Raw genomic sequence first — 26,528 nt, 5'->3', positions numbered from 1 at the left:
CAGTACAAAGCGACCTCCAGGTCGCTCTGACGTCATCGCCGGGGACCGGGTCGGAGCTCCGGCGAATGGCTGAGAGCAGAGATGCGGCGAGGGAGGTCCTGGGAGCTTGGGGCTGGAGGAAGCCCCCGGTAAGTAGCGTTCATTTTATTAAAACTGCCCGGATAACTCCTTTAAACCTACTTTTTTTTTTTTTTTTTCTTTAACTTTTTAAAACAGAAAATAAAACTGGGAGGTTCTAAAAAAAAAATACATTTTTCAGGAGTAGGATGGATGAAATTGTTTATCTTCACAGTTTATTTTCAACTTGGATTTTCCATAATGTTCATGTATGAGTTAAAATGTTTGTATTTAGTTTAAATTGCTGTTGGCACTTTGCGATAGATAAGTGACTTTTCGCCACCACTGTCCTAATCTAATGTCCCACCATTGCTAAGTTCATGTAAACTTGTCTCCACCCGTGACCACACCCACATTTTGGTATATGACCACACACATTTTTCGCGCAACGTAGCCCCAATTACGGGGGGGGGGCAGGGCTGAAGAGTCGGAGTCTGGGCAATTTTGGGCACCTGGAGTCGGAGTTGGAGTCGTTGATTTCATAAACTGAGGAGTCGGGCGATTTTGGTACAAAATCCACAGCCCTGTTAAGTATTAGACTAAGGAGTCGGAGTCGAAGCTATTTTGGGTACCCGGAGTCGGAGTTGGAGTCGTGGTTTCATAAACTGAGGAGTCGGAAGATTTTTGTACCGACTCCACAGCCCTGGGGGGTAGGGGGGGGGGGAGGGGGTTGGGACTGTGGATAACCAGCACCGGGTGCCAAATACCCTAGGTACGCCACTGTTGCAGATGACCAGAAATAAGCAAGCATCCCCTGCTTTCTGCAATGAAAATGTTTTTTAAAGCATAGGGAATGTGTGTGAATCCTTTCAATTTTTATGTAACTGAACATCTGTGGTTACCCACAATGTACCACTAGTACTGTATATGCAAATTATCTCTTTATACCCCTGTAGCCAGGCTAGCATCCAGAACCACTGTTGTATAGCAAGCCTATAGCTTTAGATTTTACACAGCCACATTAACCCCACACGTAGACTTCCTGTTTCTGACTTTTGGTCCTCCTCGGTACATGGCATGGATTGATATGGCTGTATGGGTTAGGGCTTGGACCAGTACAACGGAGTAACCAAGCAGCTCAGGGTGACCCAAACCACTAGAAAAGTAGAGGGGGCTAAAAGAGACAGAAAAGCCCTCCTATTAAAAAGCAATGCTTGGTGTGATTTGCCTTCTTAAAACAGAAGGAAACTTGCAATAATTCAGCTTCAAGTGAACATCTGTGGTTACCCACAATGCACCACTACTGAATATGCAAATTATTTCTTTATGCTCCTGTAACCAGGCTAGCATCCAGAACCGCTGGTATATAGCAAGCCTATAGCTTTAAATTTTACACAGCCATATCAACCCCACATGTAGACAGCCTGTTTTGGGGCTAAGTTACCTTCTGTTTTAAAGGGAAGGTCCAAGCAAAAAAAAAAAGAGATTCACTTACCTGGGGCTTCTACCAGCCCCATGCAGCCATCCTGTGCCCTCGTAGTCACTCACTGCTGCTCCAGTCCCCCGCTGGCAGCTTTCTGACCTCGGAGGTCAGGGCCAAATTGCGTACATTTTTACACATTCCCGCTAGTGCAGGAACATTAACACATACATTTTTACGCGTTAGTGGTGAAACGCGTAAATTTTTGTTCCTGCACTAGCTGGAATGCGTAAAAATGTATGCAATGTGGCCCTGACCTCCGAGGTCAGAAAGCTGCCAGCGGGGGACTGGAGCAGCAGTGAGTGACTACAAGGGCACAGGATGGCTACATGGGGCTGGTAGAAGCCCCAGGTAAGTGAATCTCATTTTTTTTTTTTGCTTGAACCTTCCCTTTAAGAAGGCAAATCACACCAAGCAATGCTTTTTAGTGAGTTGGCTTTTCTGTCTCTTTTACCCTCCTATACTTTCCTAGTGGTTTGGGTCACCCCGAGCTGCTTGGTTACTCTGTTTTATGTAACAGAGTAGTTACTGAAATTTTAGTTTTGTTAGTATAATCCCACTTTAAGCACGAAATTAACATTGACCTACATGTGTACGCAAGCAACAAGCATTGCTATATTGCCTCATTGGTTAGGCCATGTCTCCCCACAATTATTACACCAAATGTATTGCCAGGTACCCTTACACATGTACTGCCACTTCCTAACACCCAAATATTGTTTTGTGAGGTTCCTCCACAATTAATGCAGGGCTCCACACTCACTTTGAGTACCGCCATTTATGAACATGCTTTTCCAGGGCCTGCCACAAGTAGTGACCCCTGCAGTCCACTTCCTCCATGCTGAGAAGTGCAGAAAAGTATATTGGGAAAGCCTATTGTTTCCTGTCATGATGTGGGCTGCACTTCAATCTGCGGCACTTATGTGCTTCTCTCATTAGCTGTTGTGACATAACACGCAGTGCTGGGAGATGGAGGCAAGGAAGGTCACAGAAGGTTGGCTGAAAGAAGTGAGAGTGCAGTCTGCAATGTGAGGTATCTAGAAGGTATCCTGATATGCTTTTGTGTCGCTATGCTTACGGAAGAAAACGGAGTCTCCTAGGCTGCATTTAAATGAAGAAAAAGGGTTTAACTTTTGTTGGGTAAACATTAATTTCCACTGTATAGGCCAACTTGCCTCTGTGAAAAAAAAAAAAAAAAAAAAATTATTACGAAGTGCATATGTAGTAGTGTTCTGTAAAGCTGTTGTATGTGACATTTGTTTTATTTATCATTTTAGGAGAACCTGGAAAAGAAAGGACCTCGTATTCTGGATCTAGAGCTGGAGTTTGATGAGCGTGCTGTTCTTTTAGAAAACATTGTCTACCTGACTAACTCTCTTGATGTTAGTATGCCCATAGCTGTGTTCATGAAACAATGCTTTTTTCTCATCCTATTTAATCTGCAGTACAGAGCAAACGGAATTCTCCATCCCAGTCAAAATTACTTTTAGTATTGAAGAGATGGGATAAACATCAAAGTGTGTTTTTCTATTGACATGAACTGTCTGTTGGGGTCCTCTGGATGGCAAATCTCCATTTTGTGTATGCGACTTCCTTAAAGGCGAACACTGTGAAATCGGGGCAGGAGATTTGCCCGCAGCCGGCGCCACCATAGGCCATAATAGGAATTACTGCTATAGCAGCGCTCAGTGAGTGATTTGAACGCAGTTAAAAGACGGCGAACAAATTACTACAAAAACAGTATAATCGCCCACCAGCAATAGCTGGAAGCCGAATTACGTCTTACCCCCACTATCCATGGCTGCTTGAACAGGGAATGGTAATTTCCAGTGCCGGGATTTCTGCAGGAACAGGGTAAGCCGTTTATCGGCGTTACCCTGTGCCCAAATCTCCCGGCAGCCCATTCATAGGCATGCCTTAACCACTTGAGGATCGCAGTGTTAAACCCCCCTAAAGACCAGCCTGTTTTTCCCTAATTGGCCACTGCATCTTTAAGGCCAAGCTGCAGGGCTGCACAACACAGCACACGAGTGATTTCCCCCCCCCCTTTCCCCCCCCCCCCACCAACAGAGCTGTTGGCAGCTGGGATATGGCGGCCGTCATAGTTCCACTTGGTTTGTCCCTTCTGTTTCATAACTGACTGGAGTTCTACTTTTTTATTTTACAAATTGTCACAAAAAAAAATAAAAAAAAAATACTGCCGAAGTACAGACACCCCATGGTGCCTACCAGTACCTGCAGCAGTCCTTAAGGCCTGGAACCCACTGAAATCAGCAAACGCAAAACGCAACCGCTAGCGTTTTGTCTGAGCGGTTTGCAAGCGGATTCATGTGCGTTTTTGGTCATGTTTTGCAACATTGTATTTTTTTTGCCCAGCGGGTGCGTAGCGTTTTGCGTTTTTATCCTGATTGGTCCTGTGAATTATTTTTCATTTTGTTACAGTGTGCTGAACCGCAAAACGCTAGCAAAACCGCTCAGTTTAGGTTTTGCTGAACGTTTCCGCTAGCGGTTCAATACTTTACATTGAAGCGCTAACGCTCCCAAAATGCTGCAGGTCATGCGTTTGCGTTTCTGAGAAACGCAAACGCTCCTGTGGAAGTTGCCCCATCCATTAACATTAGCCCAGCGTTTTGGCAAACTGCTAGCGTATCGCAGTGCTGCCAAAACGCTGCCAAAAGCGCTCCTGTGGGTTCCAGCCCTAAAACAGCTTCTGTTAACTGATTTTTCCTGGTGTACAGATATCTGGGTATTAGAGCACATACTTGAATGCTCCACAATGTGTCAGCACTTCACCAGTATTGTTAGCTAAGTGATTTTTAGTGATGTGACTAAAGGGGGCCCAAACACTTATACTATTTCCCGCCAATATACAGCAGATTCGATCACTGTGATCGAATCTGCTGTGAAATCGTTGCGCAAACGCTGACCGAACGATCGATTTCTGTCCAAAATAGGTCGTTCCCGTCGATCTGTCCGCGCGGAAGATTTCGTTCGATCGCCGGCGGGTCGGGAGTGCGTCAATAGCGGCGTTCAAATGTCCGACCGCTGCTAGTGGCAATACATCATCTACTTCGCCGGCACGTGTCACCGCTGTTCCTTCTCCGCTGGGCTCCGGCAGGCTTCACTTCTTCCTGTCCCGACAGGAAGTTTAAACAGTAGAGCGCCCTCTACTGTTTAAACTTCCCCAGACAGGAGGTAAAGTGCAGCTGGAGCCCAGAGTGGAGAAGACAGCGGGGACCGGGGGACTCGCGCCGGCCGGATCAGGTAATGTATGCAGGGGGAGGGGGGGCAGCCGCAGCTCTACAGATTGTAAATCAGTTTCATAGTGAAATCGATTCAAAATCTGTTTACAGTGTAGGCAGCCAATAGATCACTCTTTGATCAGATTCGATCACAGAGGGATCTATCTGCTAGTCGATCTGGTGGCAATTGACCAGTGTATGGCAGCCTTAAAGAGTAACTGTCAGGCTGCAGAAGCTAATTTAAACCTCTATTCTCCTGTGTTAAACAGTTTAGAAGGAAGCCCAAAAGCCATTAGTGAAGATAAAATATCTCAGTTACCTTTGATGTGTGCTTATCAGTAAGGCTGTTACAGACCCATAAGGACGCAAGCCGCATACTAAACTGCAAAGCATTCTGGGGCCCTCCCCTCGGCTGCTAATGAGACGTTACAGCAGCTTGTAATCAGTCCAGCGCGTAGCACTGATAAATCTCGGGGCAGAGTACACTGCAGGAGTCAGCTATTGTTCCTAGCCACATGGCTCATTAATATTCACTGCACACTGTGTTATTCAAGTACGAGCTTATCTGTGATCAGGAAGCAGGCAGGACATGAGGACACATTTGACAGAAAAACATGGAGCCTGCCATGAGCTGTCAGGAGCATCTATTTCTGCATATACTATATACAAATTCTGTGAAATCCAAACGTGGACAGTGAAATGCATATGTAATGTAAGTACAGCCAATCTTTAGCTACTGATATATGTGTTTATTTTCTCTGAGACCTTATACCTAACAGCTCCTCTTTAAAGTGAACCTCCAGACTAAAAATCGACTCAGCAGCACTGAAAAGGACTGGTGTTTCTTTAACAGTTTCACAGCATCAGAACTTTGTTTCTCTTATACAAGCCTAATTTTTAGCTGCACAGAACAAAACTGCCTGGGCTTTTTTCCCCTGATGCTGTGCAAAGCATGATGGGATTTCTGATGTTGTTCTCGTTTTGCTGATTTGGTGCAATTTTTTTTTTTTTTTTTACATTTTGAATTTGACATTTGAAGCCTAGCATGTGCAGCTGGGAGGGGTTATCAGGACACAGGACAGTTGGAACTGTGTCTCCTGCTCCCTGTCACCTCCTTTCAGCCAAAAAGATGGCTGCCCCCATGACAAAGATTTCCACAAAAAAATGACAACGCAAAGCACCACTGCGCTCAGTTGGATGGATCTCCACGCACAAACAATAATGTCACCGATAAGTGCAGCTCCTCCGTTACTTTGGGATTAAAGCAAACCAACTGTAGTAAACAAGTAAAAGAAAAGGAGAGGAGCGCTCTCTGGTGCATTAACTTTTTTAATATCGCTACTTTGCGCAAGGTTTAAAAAGTAAAACTTACAAGATTACATATAAAATCAAGCTCATCGCAAATTTTGCATATCACCATGTCCTATAGATGGAATCACCAGTCTGGTCGCTCCCACACTATGGCCAGTAGTAGTGGTGGTCCAAAGGATCCAATATCGCCAGCGGGGTCAGGGACACGGGAATGTTGGTGGCAGCTGCCCTGCGCCTAATACGTTGACCTAATTTATATGTGATGTAGAAATGCCTTGCCCCTCCTGTTATTATACGTTTGGAGCCGAAACTGTAAACATTTCCACAAGCCGATCTCATTCGGCATGCTGCTTAATGTGTAACCTAGAAACTAGACGCCTCCTTGCGTCCCACGCGCCGCACAGTATGCGTCACGCTTTTTGGTCCAATTAGACCATCGTCAATGCGCTTGGATCGTAGCCATAGCAACGACCAGGACACTTGACGCTTGCGCGGTGGGGCCGGTTACGCGCACTTCTGTATTCTCTTGCCCCAGATGGGTCATCATTGGCGCACATGTAACGCCGCTACGGCGATGTAATTTCCGGCGGCGCACACTACTATAGTTCCCATACTCTATAAATTCACCCTCCCTGCGCCTTGACGTCATCTGACGAAGGCGTGGAAACGCCGAAACGCGTAATGACGTATTAGGCGCAGGGCAGCTGCCACCAACATTCCCGTGTCCCTGACCCCGCTGGCGTTATTGGATCCTTTGGACCACCACTACTACTGGCCATAGTGTGGGAGCGACCAGACCGGTGATTCCATCTATAGGACATGGTGAAATTTGCGATGAGCTTGATTTTATATGTAATCTTGTAAGTTTTACTTTTTAAACCTTGCGCAAAGTAGCGATATTAAAAAAGTTAATGCACCAGAGAGCGCTCCTCTCCTTTTCTTTTACCCATGACAAAGATGGCTGCCCCCATGAATCACAAACATTTGCCTGTTCTTTTAAAACAGGGTGGGTAAAAGATTATATTACCTATCTATTCTAATTAACATAACTAATGTAACTTAATAACAGTATGTTTGTTTAAGCTGAAGTTCCCCTTTAAGTCACTTTAAAAATGTTTAGTTTTTCTGCAGTGAGCATTGAGCTATTCTTTCTAATATTTACTTTTAGTAGTATTTATATGTTGCATGACTGTTCACTGAAAAAGTAAATTATTCACACTTACACCCCAAATAAAGTTTTGAAGTACTCTGCAACTCCGAAAACCCTAGACTTTTTTCAGTGCTTGCCTTTTTTTCTTTCCCCAGCTGGACCAGATTGAAGTAAAATTTGCTTCTGATGCAGAGGAAAAAATAAGGGAAGAATGTTGTCCTGGGAAACCCTATTCTGTCTTCAGGACAGAGGTATGTCCATTATTATTATTTTATTACACTTTATTGAATAAGTGCCAACATATTACACAGCTGTACAATACATAGGGTACACATTACAGCATTACACAGTGACATAGCGTTCAACAACGGTGCACAAAATAGTGATGTAACAATGTAGGGATACATAAAGCAGACAAGTCACAGGGGCAGATTTATCAAAGCATTACCGACAGTTTTTTCTTCTTAAACTGATCCAACCAGCAGAGGAACTGTTCTGCATGAGAAGAAACTTCTTAAATCCTACGTAATGGCGGCAGTTTAGCGTGGATTTCTAGAGCTGCACTGCAGTAAAAAAAAAAAACTGCAGATCCATCCCTAAACAGCTGCAGATTAAGAAGTTCTTAACCACTTTATCCAAAAGTCAGTAGATATACATCCTCTGTGACTTCATCTAAGCCTTAAGTCAGTAGATATACGTCTTGTAGCAAAAGCAGTGCTGTGCAGGATTGGGCTTGCTCCTGTGCACATTCTGGCACTATCTGATGCAGCATGAATTGGTGAATGGGAATACATGTTTCCTGAGCTAATGAGATTAATTTTTACTATTAAAAATACTTTTATTTTCTCATTTCATAGTGAAAAATACACTCTGTAGCATTCTCTCAGTATCCAGTATCTTCACCATAAATTGTGACTGGAACATAATCTGTTTTCTGATAAGCAGTAAGAATAGCCAAACAAAATTTGTGTTTATCTACAGTAGCAATTTTTATTTTTAAACTGGAATTGGTAAAACTGAGAAATGTTTTTCTATTTTTTTCTTTGTTTTCCCATTAAAATTGTTTGAGGGAAAAAAAGTGCATACAATGAAAGCCTAGATTGTCTTGAAAAAACAATATATATTTCATTTCTGTGTCGTAAGTAGGGATAAAGTTATTTCTGATTGAATAAACTGTCAAAACTGCTCTGGTCCATAAGTGGGGAAAAAAGGTCTGGATGCGAAGTGGTTAAAGGGGCACTATGGCGAAAAATTGTAAAATTTAAAAATTGTGCAAACATAGACAAATAAGAAGTACATTTTTTTCCAGCGTAAAATGAGCCATACATTTATTTTCTCCTATGTTGCTGTCACTTGCAGTAGGTAGTAAAAAATCTGACAGGAAGCTACAGGTTTTGGACTAGTCCATCATAGGGTATTCTCAGCAGGGTTTTTATTCTTTAGAAAGATATTCCCTAAAAAGGATTTAAACAATGATGCTGGCCACCTTTCCTGCTCGCTACACAGTTTTTTTGGCAGTTGGACAGAGCAACTGCCATTCACTAAGTGCTTTTGAAAATAAATAAATCCCTGAGAAACCCCCATGAAGAGATGGACTGATCCAAAACCTGTTGCTTCTGTCAGATTTCTACTACCTACTGTGACAGCAACATAGGAGAAAAGTAATTTGTCTCATTTTACTCTGGAAAAAATGTACTACTTATTTGTATAGGTTTGCACATATTTTAAATTTTACAATTGTTTGCCATAGTGCCCCTTTAATAGCAGTTCTACAGATAAAAGTCCATGAACTAAAATTCTTGCAATTCAGTGTATCAGCATATGCTTAGAGCATAGTTCATTATAGAAAATACCCAGTGAGCTAAATTATGTCCATATACATTTAATCTGCGCGACACGTGGATCAATCCAGCATCTATATGGTCTGGTGGATTTACTTGTGATCCTCTTCTTGTTGGATTGGTGACATTTTTGGACGCACCCGATGTCTATTCACACGGGGACCCTACCAACATCCTGAAATTGGGTGAGATCACTCTGATTACCACATACTGTTTACTGGTACAGTGTCAACTTGCTGGAAGAACTAAGAAGTTGCTCTGCTCAACTGCCAATGCCCGTGGCCCGTCCCAAATTGTTTTACATTTTCCATCCTGTCCGACTTCTTTTTAGTAATTTGGCAAGCTTGTGGATTAATCCCAAATTAGCCAATGAAGAAGCAGCAGTGAAGCGCACACCAAGCATTGGTTTTAATTGTTAAAACACAGCTGTACATACTTTTGGTTTTATATCTCTTTGAAGGAACGGTCTCTCCTGTATATGGGACTGTATTTTACTGTGCTGAATTAAATGTTAAAGAGAACCCGAGGTGGGTTTAAAGAATGTTATCTGCATACAGAGGCTGGATCTGCCTATACAGCCCAGCCTCTGTTGCTATCCCAAACCTCACTAAGGTCCCCCTGCACTCTGCAATCCCTCATAAATCACAGCCATGCTGTGAGGCTGTGTTTACATCTGTAGTGTCAGTCTCAGCTGCTCCCCCGCCTCAGCATAGCTCCGGTCCCTGCCCCGTCCTTCCCTCCAATCAGCAGGGAGGGAAGGGATGCAGGTGGGGACCGGAGTTCAGCAGGAGGCGGGGAGAGCAGCAGACTGACACTATAGAGATAAACACAGCCAGCTCTGACAAGCTGTTTGTCAGCAGCGTGGCTGTGATTTATGAGGGATTGCAGAGTGCAGGGGAACCTTAGGGGGGTTTAGGATAGCAACAGAGGCTGGGCTGTATAGGCAGATCCATCCTCTGTATGCAGATAATATTCTTCAAACCCACCTCGGGTTCTCTTTAAGTTTGATATAATTCAAGCAAACCTCACCTGCATTTCTTTTTTTTTTTTTTTTTGTATAGAAGTACACAAATGGCAATAACTGTTGTATAATAGGAGGATCTAGGAAGGTCTCTCAGACAGTGCAGTGTGTGAGGGGAAATGCTGTTGCTGAGGTAACCAACACACCTACTGTATTGATAGCAGCAGGCTCTGAGGAGGAATTCAGCAGGTGGGAGGAGCACATCACAAATCATGTGTAGCCTGAACTCTGCAATCATGTCTAGCCAGCAGTTCTACATATGTAGAGCTGCTATCAAGCACTTCTTAAAGTGAACCTCCAGACTAAAAATTGACTTAGCAGCACTGGAAAGGCCTGGTGTTTCTTTAACTGTTTCACAGCATCAGAACTTTTTTTCTCTTATACAAGCCTCATTTTTAGCTGCACAGAAAAAAACTGCCCGGGCATTTTGCCCCTAATGCTGTGCAAAGCATGATGAGATTTCTGATGTTCTCGTTCTGCTGTTTTGGTGCATTTTTTTTTTTCATTTTGAATTTGACATTTGAAGCCTAACACGTGCAGCTGGGAGGGGTGATCAGGACACAGGACAGTTGGAACTGTGTCTCCTGCTCCCTGTCACCGCCTTTCAAACAAAAAGATGGCTGCCCCATGACAAAGATGGCAGCCCCCATGAATCACAAACATTTGCCTGTTCTTTTAAAATGGGGTGGGTAAGAGATTATATTACCTATCTATTCTAATTAACATAACTAATGTAACTTAATGACAGTATGTTTGTTTAGGCTGAAGTTCCCCTTTAATGTGCACCAGTTTAGGGATGGATTTGCACTTAACTGTAGTGCAGCTCTAGAAATTCATGCTAAACTACCACTATTACCTAGGATTTAAGAAGGTTCTTCTCATGCAGAACTGTTCTCCCTGCTAGTTAGAACAGATTAAGGAAAAAAAACTGTCGGTAATGCGTTGCTAAATCTCCTCCTCAGACAGTACAGTGTGTGAGGGAAATTGCTATTACAGAGGTAACCAATAAATCTGCTGTATTGCAGTAATTCTCAGCACTGGAAGGTTTAAGCACAGAAAAGCTTCACAGGATTCAGCAGGGGGGAGGGGCACTTCGAAAATCTTGTATAGCCTGCCCTGCACAAGCTGTGTAGAAGTGTTATTAACCACTTATGCCGATCGCGGCAGTATATCTACGCTCCACAGGACTTCGGTTCCTAACCCGGGGGCGTAGATATATGTCTATTACCATGTACGTCCACCACTCGCCCCGGAGCAGGTACTCGTCGCCGCCCGTTGGAGGGTAGATGCGTTCCCATTCATTAATATAAGTCACCGTGTCAAAGATCACTGGCATCAATGAGATGCCGCGATCATTGTAACTGAATGGGCAAATAAAATGTGTGGGTTTTAACTCTAGTAGCATGTATTATCTTATTTGAAAACTATAATGGACGAAAACTAGAAATAATGAATTTTTTTTATTTTTTTCCTTATAAAATAATTCTTAGCAAACATACCACCCAAAAAAAAGCCTAATTGGTGGCGAAAAAAAACAAGATCTAGATCGTTTTGTTGTGATAAGTAGTAATAAAGTTATAGGCGAATTGATGGAAGTAGTGCTGAAAGGTAAACGAAGGGGAAAAACCTCAGTAGTGAAATGGTTAATGGGACTCTGAAGAGATACATAGAGGGCGCACTTCTCCTGCGTAGACTGGAGCCGACTGACGTAAGTGACAGGGCCCAGTTCCCAAAGCTGTGGGCAGCGGAGGACAGCGGCATGGGGGCAATCCGAGTGGATGGGGCTGGAGGAAGCCCCAGATATGTATAAATCTTTTTACAGTTTCAATAATGTCAGAAACACCTTATCTGCTGCATGCTTGTTCGGGGTCTATGGCTAAAAGTATTAGAGACAGAGAGTCAGCAGGATAGCCAAGAAACTGGCATTGCTTAAAAGGAAATACATATGGCAGCCTCCATATGCCTCTCGCTACAGTTGTGTGTGGCAGTTTAGGAATGGATTTGCACTTTTCGTAACTGTAGTGCAGTCCTAGAAATTCATGCTAAACTGCTGCTATTAAGTAGGATTTAAGAATTTTCTGATCATCATGCAGAACTGCCTGCTGGTTAGAACTGTTTAACCCTCCTGGCGGTCTATTAACCTCTTGACGACCAGCTAACGCCGATTTGCGTAAACTGGTCGTCTGCGGGTTACCATGGAAACGGCCGCTTGATCGAGCGGCCTTTCCATGTCAGTTCACGGAGGGTGTCTCCGTGAACAGCCGGAGAGCCGCCGATAGCGGCTCGCCGGCAAAATGTAAACAGGCGGGGAAGAAATCCCCGCTGTTTACATCATACGGCGCTGCTGCGCAGCAGCGCCGTAAGTCAGATCGGCGATCCCCGGCCTCTGATTGGCCGGGGATCGCCGGCATATGATAGGCTGAAGCCTATCCCACAATGCGCAGGGCGGATATCCGTCCTGCGCAGCCCAGGAAGGGAGAGGGAGGTAAGGGGAGCGCACAAAACGCTGCGGAGGGGGGCTTTGAGGAGCCCCCCCCCCCCGCTACCCACTAATGGCCGGCGGCGATCAGACCCCCCCAGCAGGACATCCCCCTAGTGGGGAAAAAAGGGGGGGGTAGTCTGATCGCCCTGCTGCACTGCTGATCGGTGCTGCGGGCTGTAGAGCCCACGCAGCACCGATCAGTGAAAATTCCCCTGGTCGGCAAGTGGTTAAAAACCGCCAGGGGGCAGCGCAGCAGTTTTTTTTTTTTTTTTTTTAATCATGTAGCCACTGTGCAGCGGCATCCCCCCACCCGCATCGATCGCCTCCGGTGATCTGCGATCAGGAAATCCCGTTCAAAGAACTGGATTTCCTGGAGGGCTTCCCCCGTCGCCATGGCAACGGACGTCGTGACGTCATTAGGAGTCCCGATCCACCCCTCAGCGCTGCCTGGCACTGATAGGCCAGGCTGCGCAAGGGGTCTGAGGGGGGGAGGCGGCGCGGCAGGTAGCGGCGGCGATCGGTATGCACACGCAGCTAGCAAAGTGCTAGCTGCGTGTAGCAAAAAAAAAAAAAAAATTATGCACATCGGCCCAGCAGGGCCTGAGAAATCCTCCTGCGCGGCTTACCCCGAACGTTACCGCCAGGAAGGTTAAGAAGAAGGTTTTTGTTGCAGTTGCAGTTACATTTTCATATCAGACAAGACACAGAACATTTATATCGCGTTTTTCTTGTGACGGACTCAAAGCTGCAGCTACTAGGTTGCACTCAGTAGGCAGTAGCAGTGTTAGGGAGTCTCGCCCAAGTTCTCCTTGCTGAATAGGTGCTGGCTTACTGAACAGGAACAGCTGAGAATCTAACCCAGGTCACCAGGGTTAGAGGCAGAGCCCTTAACCAGTACACTATCCAGCCACTATTGGCCGTATAGAATTAAATATTTACATAGGGCAGACATTTTTGCCTGCTAAAGAGATAGGCTATGCTTCTTATATGGTAGAGTGACACAGTGATTGTACTTTATTGCTCCATTGTCTTGCATCTGTAGGTAGGCTCAGACCCTTAACAATCAGTTGAATATAATTCAGTTTTTTAACGAATTATCCTTAAACAGATTTCCTTTGGGCAATAATTCAGAAAAGAAGCTAATTGCATTGCCTGACAAGGTTTGCCACTAGAATGAGAATCTGCATACTATATGCTTGTATATGAAATTAGATAATAAAATGTCACAGCAAGCAAGTAAAAAATAGTCATTTTAAAAATAACATCCAATAAAAATGCAATAAAGCAGCTCAGTGTGAACTAGATGAAAATGCATTCAGGTTGCCAAATAGGTTTTTACTTAGGTTTAAAAATAATTGCACTTAAATTATCTCTGATAGCAGGGGCCTTTCTTCTTTTGAAGGTCACAGCTTTAAAGGGTGGTACAGATGACCCCAGAAGCCCTATGTAAGCTACTGAGGTTTACAGAGAAGCAACATTTCCTGAGTCAGGAACAGGACAGCTTATAGTATGGGGAATTAGAAACAGGACTTCATTTGACATCTCACTGGATGCTTTCTCACAGACAAGAGGACAGAACTGTCAGCTCTATTTAAATTGTCTCCCCAGTGCCCAGTGCAGGCTGCTAATGGGAGGCAAAATCAACAGTCCAAGCTATTTGCTTTAGAGAAAACCTATCCTAAAAAAAAGTCCCCTGGGGGTACTCGCCTCGGGAGGGGGAAGCCTTAGGGTCCCAATGAGGCTTCCCCCATCCCTGTAGCTGCAGGCAGTCCAGCGCTGGTTTCCCCGAAGCGTCCCGCTCTTCTGCGCAGACGCAAAAAGACTTGCGCCTGCGCAGTAGAGCGGATCAATCGGGTTCGGCTACTTCCACCTTAACCCAAAGGGAGATCCGCTAGTACACCTGCGCTGGATCCAGAAAGGTAAATATTTACACTTCCCGCACTTCGGGGGGCTGCAGCTGGACAACGGAGGGACAGAGAAGAATGCGGGAAGCCTCCTTAGGATCCAGAGGCTTCCCCCTCACGAGGTAAGTACCCCCCAGGGGACTTTTTCTTAATTACAGGTTTTCTTTAATTGTTTTTAAACCTTTCTGTGAAGAATGGTTTTGGAGGGTGCCATATGTATTTCCTTTTAAAGCGGGATTGTCACCATAAAAATCAAATTTCAACAGCAACTGGTCTGAGCGTATTAAGTGATAAAGATGCATCCCCCCACCCTACATTCAAATTTTCAAAACTTTTTCTGCTGTTATGATTTGGATGGATCACATACTTAAGGAGCACTGGCCCTTTAGTAGTCGGTGCCAAACAGTTGCATGCTGGGGGGGGGGGGGTTGTTTTTATCTATAATATATTCCTCCTCTTCCATTTATTTCCCTGCCTAGCTGCTTATCTGAAACATAAACCCCTGCTCTCTTGTGTTTACAAGCAAGGCTGAGGTCACGATTGGAGGAGAAAAGAAAAAAAAAAGTAAAGGGCAGAAATGACATCAGGATTTAGCCTAAACTGTGGGCAAAAGACATGGTTCCATACAGGAACAGAATTCTCTTCATTTACTATATAACATTCACTGAAATCAAAACCTGTACAGTACAACACACGTGTTATGTAAGTAGATCAAGTATTTACTTATATATGTGTTTTTTTTCACTGGCAGAGTATGGCTAATCCTACTGCTGATCCTCCGCCTCTAATGCTTTCAGCCATAGACCCTGAACAAGCATATGCAGATCAGGTGTTTCTGGCAATATTGTCAGATCTGACAAGATTAGCTGCATGCTTGTTTCTGGTTTATTTCAGACACTATGGCAGACAAATAGATCAGCAGGGCTGCCAGGCAACCGGTATGGTTTTTAAAAGCAAATACATATGGCAGCCTCCATATCACTCTCACGCAAGGTTTACTTTAACGTTCATGTCCTGTAATGTTAAAGCAGAAGTACAGATAATACCCTCTGCTCCAACAAATTAGTCACACCATAAGAAAATCTAGGAGCCAACTCCTGTTTAAAAAAGGTGCCTTAAAAAATTCATAGAATTAGTTTCACTTTGCTCAATAGCCATATCAGTCACTGTGCTGCAGGCTCCAGAATGCTGTTTTAAAGGGAACCTGGACTGAGTAAAATTACTTAACCTCCTTAGCGGTAACCCCGTGCTGGACACTGGGTAAGCCGCCGGAGGGTGCCGCTCAGGCCCTGCTGGGCCGATTTTCATAATTTTTTTTTTGCTGGACGCAGCTAGCACTTTGCTAGCTGCGCCAGCACTCTGATCGCCGCCGGCCCCCGCCCGATCGCCGCTATCTGCTGCGGCGCGCGCCCCCCCCCCCCCAGACCCCAGTGCTGCCTGGCCAATCAGTGCCAGGCAGCGCCGAGGGGTGGCCCGGGACTCCCAATGACGTCCCGACGTCATCCCGCCCCGTCGCCATGGCGACGGGGGAAGCCCTCCAGGAAATCCCGTTCTATGAACGGGATTTCCTGATCGGAGATCGCCGAAGGCGATCGAAGCGGGCGGGGGATGCCGCTCAGCAGCGGCTATCATGTAGCGAGCCCTGGGCTCGCTACATGATTTAAAAAAAAAAAAAAAAAAACATTGCTTCGCTGCCCCCTGGCGGGATTTTTCATACCGCCAAGGGGGTTAAAATAAACACGAGGTAACTTCAAATGAACATTACATAGTTACCGTGCCATCAGTTCCTCTAAGAAGCTCACCATTTTCTTCTGACAATGATCCCTTCCAGTTCTGACAATATTTTGTCAGAACTGAAATCTATCAGTTGCTTTCAGTTATATATCAGTTGCTGTCAGTTGTTGATTATAAAGGCTTGTACACACGTCCAACAAAGTTCACAACCAACTCCACAACATGAACAACCCCACAACAAACTGTTTACAAGACTTGTATTTTCTGCGCACCAACCAACTCAATGACCAACTTACTTGCATACTGCACATGCAAGAGGAATGATGGACTGCACAATATGGCTGCAATCACGAAAAGCGCAGGTCGCTTGAACTACACATGTGGTCAACTGCACAATATCAGCCCCACAGTCTTGTGAGTTGATCCGCCAGGCTTTGTTTGTACTACCAATTTTTTTTTAGATTTATTGATGTAGGCAATAAAGCATGTTGTTGCCCATTGCTTGTTTGTTCTATTGTACTGCAATGCTGAGTGTATGTAGATAGAGGACCACCTTAATAGATTTTTGTCGTGTTTTGTTTAGCCTGGAGTGCCGGTGTATCTGGTGAACCCACAACCCTCAAATGGCCACTTCTCCATGAAGATTGAGATCCGGCAGGGAGACAGCAGAGATTCAATAATAAGACGCTTAATGAAGACTGATCGGGGGATCAAAGGTAACTTAGAAACAGTAAGGGGGCTGTATAGTGATGAGCTGGGAAGTCTGTTCTTTATGGGTCTCTAAGGATGAGAGCAAATCACTGGCAGCAAGGATGGATTTAATGAGCAATTATTGCAGCCTGAGTGGAATACAGCTTTTATGATCAGTATTGCGAAGGCAGAAGACAACGGCTTTCCGTAACTCTCTTATTACTATGCATGATGACCAAACACACGGGAGAGCTCTTGAAAGCTCAGTATAGGGGCTAATATGAGGCCTGGTAATTTGCAAAGATCACACAGAATGTGTTTAATTCTCTGCACTATATTATTTTTTTTTTTTAATTTTAAGAGAAGCTGGTTCTCGATTACATTGCAGCCCTCCAGCAGCAATTCATACTCTTCCTTCGGATTTAATGATGTCCGTTTGGGATTTTTAGAAGGAATTGAAGAAACCTCTACATTAGAAAGAGGATAGTGTAAGAAAACAATACACTACAAGGACAGAGGGCAAGAGTAGTCTATATTTTTTCCCCCCATTTTTTATTCTTGGGTTATAAAAGTTTTTGGGTGTTCAAAAAAGGCACACATCCTAGATGAACCTACTGTATCTGTTTTTTATATACAGGAATCTTAAAGGGACCCTGAGAAGTGACTAAAAATGAAATTCTGAATGCACCTAGGACTTCCTCCAGCTCCCTGTAGCCTGCGAGGTCTCTCGGCATCCTCTGGGTTCCCTCCATGCTCCCGCTGGCAGCTGCATAAGGTGCGCGGCTTTGCCCGGTGTAGTGCGCAACTATGCATGTGCAGCCCATCGGCGTGAGCATTTTGCGTAAGCGTGATTCTCGGAAAATTTAACTGGCTCCGGGCAAAGTCGCACACCTTACGGAGCCTCCAGCAGGAGCGCGGAGGGGACCCAGAGGACGCTGAGGGTCCTTGTAGACTACACTGAGCTGGAGGAAGCTCCAGGTAAGTTCAGAATTCCATTTTTAGCTACTGCTCAGTATCCCTTTAAAATTGTGTATTTAAAGGTTTAAATAACCATTCTACCGTTTCTTTATTGGGAGGAGGAACTGGTAATGATCAGAAATATATACATGAAAATAAATGACAACTAACACTGAGATTGGAAATAACTGGTATTAAAGAGGGAATCCAGCAAATATGTTTATCTCTGCTAATGCAGAAATGGAAGTAACGATCATCTAACCAATGAGCCTGCAAATTATTCATTCAACTACGTATTTAATTTGTTGTATTTCGGTCGCTATTCAGTCAAGTCCGACTCTTTGCGACTCAATGGACCGCAGCACGCCAGGACCCTCTATCCTCTACTGCCTCTCAAAGCTTGTCCAAGCTCTTGTTTGTTGCTTCCATGATACTATTTAACCATCTCATTCTTTGCTGTTACCTCCTCCTTTGCCATCAATCTTTCCCATCATCAGGACCTTCTCCAATGACTCTTGCCTTTTCATTATGTGGCAGTGTTTTGGTCAGCGTACAAAACCTATACAAAAAATGACAGGCATAGAGCATACTGGCCCTTAACCTTCTTGGCGGTATGGACGAGCTCAGCTCTTCCATAGCCGCCGAGGCTGATATCTCTGGCCCTGCTGGGCCGATTTACTTGAAATAAACTGTGCCACACGCAGCTAGCACTTTGCTAGCTGCGTGTGGTCTTCGATCGCCGCCGCTTAGCAGCGATCGCCCGCACGCAGTGGCGGAAGAGGCCCCCGCCAGAACCCTGCGCTGCTCGAACCAAACACTTTCGGGCAGTGCAAAGGGCTGGATCTTGGGCGTCTGACGTCAGGACGTCATCCCGATCGTCGCCATGGCCATGGCGGCCCAACAAGAAATCACGCTCTCCGCGGGATTTCTTGTTACTTGTGATTGCCGAAAGCGATCAGAAGGGCGCACCATGTGCGCCCTCTAGTGGGCTTTCATGCTGCCAACTTTCAGTTGGCAGCATGAAAAAAAAAGACGACATGCAAAAACCCTGCCGCCGCCGCCACCCTGGCAATTTAAATAGAACGCCAGGGTGTTAAGGTGACACTGAAGCGAAAAAAAAACTATGATATAACGAATTGGATGTGTAGTACGTATAATTAATAGAACATTAGTTTCAAAGAAAGTCTCATATTTTTATTTTCAGTTATATTGTTTTCTATAACATTGTATCATTCTCTAATATTTGCAGTTTACACATTACACTTAGCATTCTAAATGATTTCACAGAGCAGGCTAATGATCTTTTGTACTTTCCTCTGCAGAAAAAAAACAAAATACAGTCGCCGACAGGTTAGATAAGCTTTAGAAGACAGACCTCAGTGAAGCTCTTTTGCATAGATAACTGGAGTTTCTTAATTCTTCCTGTACTGGAAACAATAGTAGACTCCTATTTCTGCTGCTAATGCCCTATGTTTTTTTAGCTATACTACACATAACTACACATACAAATCATATCATTCATTTTCTCTGAAGTTTTTCTCCTAGCATATAATTTTTCATCATCTATGTAAAATAACGTTTCATTACTCTGCAATATTTTCTTGCTCGCTGGTGGCTTAACCACTTGCCGACCGCCCACAGCCCATGGGCGGCGGCAAAGTGGATGCCTTAAGGACCGCAATACGCCTTAGGGCGTTGCGCCCTTTTCCTATGCCGGGGGAGCGATTGCGTCATTGATGACGCGCGCTTCCCCCGGCAACTGGCTCCACCCACCCGCCGTAACATCCCGCCGGCCATACGGAAGCGCCGGCGGGATGTTAACTCCGCGATCGCCGCTACAAAGTGTATAATACACTTTGTAATGTATACAAAGTGTATTATACAGGCTGCCTCCTGCACTGGTGGTCCCAGTGTCCGAGGGACCACCAGGGCAGGCTGCAGCCACCCTAGTCTGCACCCAAACACACTGATCTGCCCCCCCCTGCCCACTGATCGCCCACAGAACCCCTCAGACCCCCCCCCCTGCCCACCCCCCAGACCCCTGTTTGCACCCAATCACCCCCCTAATAACCCATCAATCACTCCCTGTCACTATCTGTCAACGCTATTTTTTTTTATCCCCCCCCCTGCCCCCTCCTGATCACCCCCCCACCCCTCAGATTCTCCCCAGGACCCCCCCAGACCCTCCCCCCCCCCCTGTGTACTGTATGCATCTATCCCCCCTGATAACCTGTCAATCACCTGTCAATCACCCATCAATCACCCCCTGTCACTGACACCCAACAATCAGCCCCTAACCTGCCCCTTGCGGGCAATCTGATCACCCACCCACACCAATAGATCGCCCGCAGATCCGACATCAGATCACCTCCCAAATCCATTGTTTACATCTATTCTCTCCTCTAAACACCCACTAATTACCCATCAATCACCCCCTATCACCACCTGTCACTTTTACCTATCAGATCAGACCCTAATCTGCCCCTTGCGGGCACCCAATCACCCGCCAACACGCTCAGATTGCCCTCAGACCCCCCCTTATCAATTCACCAGTGCATTAATTACATCTGTTCTTCCCTGTAATAACCCACTGATCACCTGTCAATCACCTGCCAATCACCTATCACCCATCAATCACCCCCTGTCACTGCCACCCATCAATCAGCCCCTGTCATTGCCACCCATCAATCACCCCCTGTCACTGCCACCCATCAATCAGCCCCTGTCATTGCCACCCATCAATCACCCCCTGTCACTGCCACCCATCAATCAGTCCCTAACCTGCCCCTTGCGGGCAAACTGATCACCCACCCACACCATCCGATCGCCTGCAGACCCGCAGTCAAATCACCTCCCAAGTGCATTGCATCTGTTCTCTCCTCTAAACACCCACTAATTACTCATCAATTACCCCCTGTCACTGCTACCCATCAGATTAGACCCCCATCTGCCCCTAGGGCACCCAATCACCCGCCCACACCCTCAGACCCCAGCCCTGATCACCTCGCCATTGCATTACTTGCATCTATTCCCCCCACTAATCACACCTTGAGACACCCATCAATCACCTCCTGTCACCCCCTAGCACACCTACCCATCAGATCAGGCCCTAATTTGCCCCGTGTGGGCTCCTGATCACTCGGCCAAACCCTCAGATCCCCCTCAGACCCCCTTCCGATCACCTCCCCAGTGCATTGAGTGCATCTATTTTCCCCTCTAATCACCCCCTGAGACACCCATCAATCACCTCCTGTCACCCCCCTAGCACTCCTATCCATCAGATCAGGCCCAATACAACCTGTCATCTAAAAGGCCACCCTGCTTATGACCGGTTCCACAAAATTCGGCCCCTCATAGACCACCTGTCATCAAAATTTGCAGATGCTTATACCCCTGAACAGTCATTTTGAGACATTTGGTTTCCAGACTCCTCACGGTTTTGGGCCCGTAAAATGCCAGGGCGGTATAGGAACCCCACAAGTGACCCCATTTTAGAAAAAAGACACCCCAAGGTATTCTGTTAGGTGTATGACGAGTTCATAGAAGATTTTTTTTTTTGTCAAAAGTTAGCGGAAATTGATTTTTATTGGGTTTTTTTTCACAAAATGTCATTTTTCACTAACTTGTGACTAAAAGTAAAATCTTCTATGACCTCGCCATACACCTAATGGAATACCTTGGGGTGTCTTCTTTCTAAAATGGGGTCACTTGTGGGGTTCCTATACTGCCCTGGCATTTTAGGGGCCCTAAACCGTGAGGAGTAGTCTAGAAAACAAATGCCTCAAAATGACCTGTGAATAGGACGTTGGGCCCCTTAGCGCACCTAGGCTGCAAAAAAAGTGTCACACGTGGTATCGCCGTACTCAGGAGAAGTAGTATAATGTGTTTTGGGGTGTATTTTTACACATACCCATGCTGGGTGGGAGAAATCTCTCTGTAAATGGACAATTGTGTGTAAAAAAAATCAAACAATTGTCATGTACAGAGATATTTCTACCACCCAGCATGGGTATGTGTAAAAATACACCCCAAAACACATTATACTTCTTCTCCTGAGTACGACGGTACCACATGTGTGGCACTTTTTTACACCCTAAGTGCGCTAAGGGGCCCAAAGTCCAATGAGTACCTTTAGGATTTCACAGGTCATTTTGCGACATTTGGTTTCAAGACTACTCCTCACGGTTTAGGGCCCCTAAAATGCCAGGGCAGTATAGGAACCCCACAAATGACCCCATTCTAGAAAGGTGACACCCAAAGGTATTCCATTAGGTGTATGGCGAGGTCATAGAAGATTTTATATTTTGTCACAAGTTAGCGGAATATGACATTTTGTGAAGAAAAACAATTCAAATCAATTTCCGCTAACTTGTGGCAAAAAAAAAAATCTTCTATGAACTCACCATACTCCTAACGGAATACCTTGGGGTGTCTTCTTTGTAAAATGGGGTCATTAGTGGGGTTCCTATACTGCCCTGGCATTTTAGGGGCCCTAAACCATGAGAAGTAGTCTTGAAACAAAAATGACCTGTGAAATCCTAAAGGTACTCATTGGTTTTTGGGCCCTTTAGCGCAGTTAGGGTGCAAAAAAGTGCCACACATGTGGTATTGCCGTACTCGGGAGAAGTAGTATAATGTGTTTTGGGGTGTATTTTTACACATACCCATGCTGGGTGGGAGAAATACTTCTGTAAATGACAATCTTTTGATTTTTTTACACACAATTGTCCATTTACAGAGTTATTTCTCCCACCCAGCATGGGTATGTGTAAAAATACACCCCAAAACACATTGTACTACTTCTCCCGAGTACGGCGATACCACATGTGTGGCACTTTTTTGCACCCTAACTGCGCTAAAGGGCCCAAAGTCCAATGAGTACCTTTAGGATTTCACAGGTCATTTTGCGGAATTTGATTTCAAGACTACTCCTCATGGTTTAGGGCCCCTAAAATGCCAGGGCAGTATAGGAACCCCACAAATGACCCCATTTTAGAAAGAAGACACCCAAAGGTATTCCGTTAGGAGTATGGTGAGTTCATAGAAGTTTTTATTTTTTTGTCAGAGAGCAGAGCGGCGGCGATCAGGCAGCACACGCGGCTGGCAAAGTGCCGGCTGCGTGTGCTGCTTTTTATTTCAGCCAAATCGGCCCAGCAGGGCCTGAGCGGCAGGCTCCGGCGGTACTGGACGAGCTGAGCTCGTCCAGACCGCCCAGCAGGTTAAAAAATGTGCCTCAAAGTGTGACTCTATACTTTTTTTTGAAGCACAAAAAAATCTGTTTTTTCTCTGTGTCTATATGTGTATATAAACTGTGTTTTTAAAAAATCTTGTCAGTATATGCAGGAACCAAGACCGATGAAGGCTTATTAGCCGAAAGCTTACAATTTATTGGCTAATTTAGAAATAAATAAAAAGTATCATCCTGGTTCAAAAATTGCTTTTACTGATGGCTAAAGGTGGCCACTAATGATCCAATCTTTTTCATCCAATCTTACCAAATCTATGTAGTAGAAGAGTAAACTGAGTGAATGTATTGAATGGATACTTTAGGCAGTTACCTTATATTACATAGAAATGGTAAGATTGGATGAAACAGATTGGATCATTAGTGGCCACCTTAACACGGTACAACACTCAGCTGCTTCTACTAAAAAAAAAATAAAAAAAAAAGCAAAAACAAAGTACAGGAGTATGGCTTGGTGACTCATTTTTTGTGCACATAGCGGTAGCGACAAGCCAGTCTTTTATAACCGAGCTAAATCAGTGATGAAAGTACATTGCAATATTTATCAGGGCCTCATTTTTCATTAATTTAATCATACTTTGGTTTAACTACACTAACATTTTAATGCTAGGTACACATGAGATTTTTCAGCCTATTTACCGTTTGATCGATTTTCTTATTTCTTATCAATTTCCATTTACTTGTATGAGAAATCTATTAAATGATCAAAAATAAGATTGGCCATGAAGTAAATGATCTATGGAACCATCTATCTGCCGAACAATCTTATGGTGTGTACCTAGCATAAGTCTTTGACTCGTATGGAATATGTGTTCCTGATTAATCCAACCATGTCAGATTTTGGAAGTATGAAACTTTAGCAACACAAGGCTATGCTGTATATTTTGTATTTATAATTAATGCTCTTACGTAGTACCTGGGAAACATCTGCTGTCTCATCATGCTTGAGGAAACATTTGGCAACGTGACACATCCCACCAGACATCTTTTGGCTCAGGAGTTACTAATGTTTGTGTTGAAATGTAGATTCAGTTGTTACATGTCCTTGTATTTATCTGTCTGTAGATGTCACAAAGGTGAAGCTCATGAGATACGATGATCCAGTACTGGGGCCCCGTCGTGTTCCAATTCTTGGAAAAGAGGAATCTGGTAAAACTGTGATCTCTGCACAGGCTGCCTTCCACATTGATCTGAATGACAAGAGAGTGCATGTTGCAGATAATGGTCTGAAGGCAGACATTGGAGACACCTTGTTATATATGGTTGATTAAAATGAAGGTTTATACAGTGCTTCACACAGAAATGCTTCCTTAGTAGAACCCTTGTCAAATTAAAACCACACTGCAGTATACATCACCTGCTTCAAGAAGCAGTCCACCCAAAGCTCGCATGCCAGTGGTTTACATCATCCACCAGTTACTTATGCTTCTCAGAGACTGTGGTTACAAAGGTATGTGGCTTACTCAGCTTTTGTCGTTTTTTTAAAGCAGAACTTCAGGCATTACAAAAAGAATCCTAAAGGCAGATGTCCCTCACTTTTCAGTCCCCTAAAGTTTCCTGTCGCTGGTTTATCTTTTAATGAATCTATGCTGTTTAAAAGATTTGTGGTGACAGCTGTGATTCCTCTTCCAATATGGCCAATATGTCCCATTTCTTCTAGTCCTAGAACTATGGAAATGTTATTGATGTGGTTTTGATCAACAGAACCACTAGCATTCTTCATTCCCCATAGATACAATGGGCAAACGTTTTAATATGAAAGAGGGAGGAAAAGGCTACTTCTGATTACAGAAGCTGAGGTCTATTAGGAGTCTTATTAGAGAGCTGAGCATCATCATCATTTTTTTGAACCCAACTCTTTCCTTAAGAGGTGAACTCTCTATCCCTGTTAGATCAGGATCAGTAGTGAAAGTCTGACCTGGTTTTGTTCAGTACCAGAAATTCTGGTAGAGATTTTGCAGCAAGAGAAATATTCGACACTAGTGGATATTTATTTTATCCACGTCTATTCACCAATCAGACACTGGTTTTTGGTGGAAACTCTGTTGTAAGATTGGCCTTCTAATGCATTGTAAACCTAACTGTTGGTTTCTTGTGCAATAATAAACACAAATACATGTAAGTTCTTAAAGCAAACCTTTTAAAAACAAAAAAGTTGGATAATTACCTCAATAGAGGAAAGACTCTGGATTCTCCAGAGGCTATTCTGATCCTTCTTAAACCCATGGCTGGTGGCCAGTACCCTCTCCTTCTCTGCTGCACTTCTGTCCATGAACGAGCATGACTGCACATTAGCATTAAGTTGCTCATGCACGGAGGAAAAAGCCATGCATTAGCGCTCTGTGCTACTAGGCAGTGTGGCTGAGCAAACCTATTTGACGAGCGCTTGACATATATGTTCAGAGGGTCCCAGTGCTGGAATGCAAGCTCGAGAGGGATGGGGTAAGCCTCTGAATTATCCATAGGCCTCCCTCTACGGAGGTAAGCATCTATCTTTTTCCCAAAATGCCTTCAGGGTACACTTTGAGGTTCTAGTATGGTGGGAAGCTTACTGATGACACTGCTGATAATACTGGAGCTACAAGATTGTTGAAAAGCATTCAATGTTTTCCATCATGTTTTCAGCTCTGTTACCTAGTTTCTCAGATATTTAAATAAAACCAAATCTTGTATAAACTGAGTGCCAGTATTTCATTTTTTGAATGTATTTTTTGTAGCACTTTTGTTTTTTTTTTTACAATATTCAATTAACTACTTAGTCAGTGTTTGCACATTGTAAAATCTTTATATGGATGTATGTGTACGCACACACGCACACACATGCATGCGCACACACACACACACACGTTTGCAAAAGTATTAAGCCCCCTTGAAGTTTTCCACATTTTTTCATATTACTGCCACAAACCTGAATCCATTTTATTGGAATTTTCGTTCCACTTCTCTCGTGTACAGCACTTTGTATTGGTCTTTCATGTGGAATTCCAATGAAATTGATTCATGTTTGTGGCAGTAATATGACAAAATGTGGAAAACTTCAAGGGGGCCGAATACTTTTGGAAACCACTGTGCTGTGTATATATACATACACACACTCGCGCGCACACACACTCTTCATCTATAAGTAGATCAATATAAAGACGCAAGAGAGAAGATTTTGGAATTTGTTAGTTTAAATGAAAATCCCGAGATAAGTAGCAGGACGGTGTGGGGCTTAATAAGGTGCCATCTAATTAGCCATACCAGTAGGATGAGGAAGAAGAAAATAACACTTTGTTCTGCATGCTTTGTTGTTTTTCAAACAATTTTAAATAACACCAACGTTTCTTCAAATGACCATAAATTAGATGCAACAAATCCAATATGAAATGAATAAAATTCTTAAATGTCAAAAACAATATCGACAATTAAAGT

General features: G+C 44.2%; 1 protein-coding gene across 1 annotated transcript in view; it reads left to right on the top strand.

Moving 5' to 3' along the window:
• Positions 1-25,790, top strand: part of LARS1 (leucyl-tRNA synthetase 1) — a 101,356-nt gene extending 75,566 nt beyond the window's left edge. Inside the window, exons 29-32 of the mRNA XM_068277537.1 lie at positions 2,815-2,919; positions 7,396-7,491; positions 16,806-16,938; positions 24,180-25,790. Of these exons, the coding sequence (XP_068133638.1) occupies positions 2,815-2,919; positions 7,396-7,491; positions 16,806-16,938; positions 24,180-24,385 (540 nt within the window). The 3' untranslated portion in view covers positions 24,386-25,790. The remainder of the gene's footprint in view (positions 1-2,814; positions 2,920-7,395; positions 7,492-16,805; positions 16,939-24,179) is intronic.
• Positions 25,791-26,528: the final 738 nt, after the last annotated feature.

The sequence above is a fragment of the Hyperolius riggenbachi genome, chromosome 3, assembly GCF_040937935.1.
Source record: "Hyperolius riggenbachi isolate aHypRig1 chromosome 3, aHypRig1.pri, whole genome shotgun sequence".
In the NCBI taxonomy this organism is placed as follows: domain Eukaryota; kingdom Metazoa; phylum Chordata; class Amphibia; order Anura; family Hyperoliidae; genus Hyperolius; species Hyperolius riggenbachi.
This window is presented reverse-complemented; position numbering and strand designations above follow the sequence as displayed.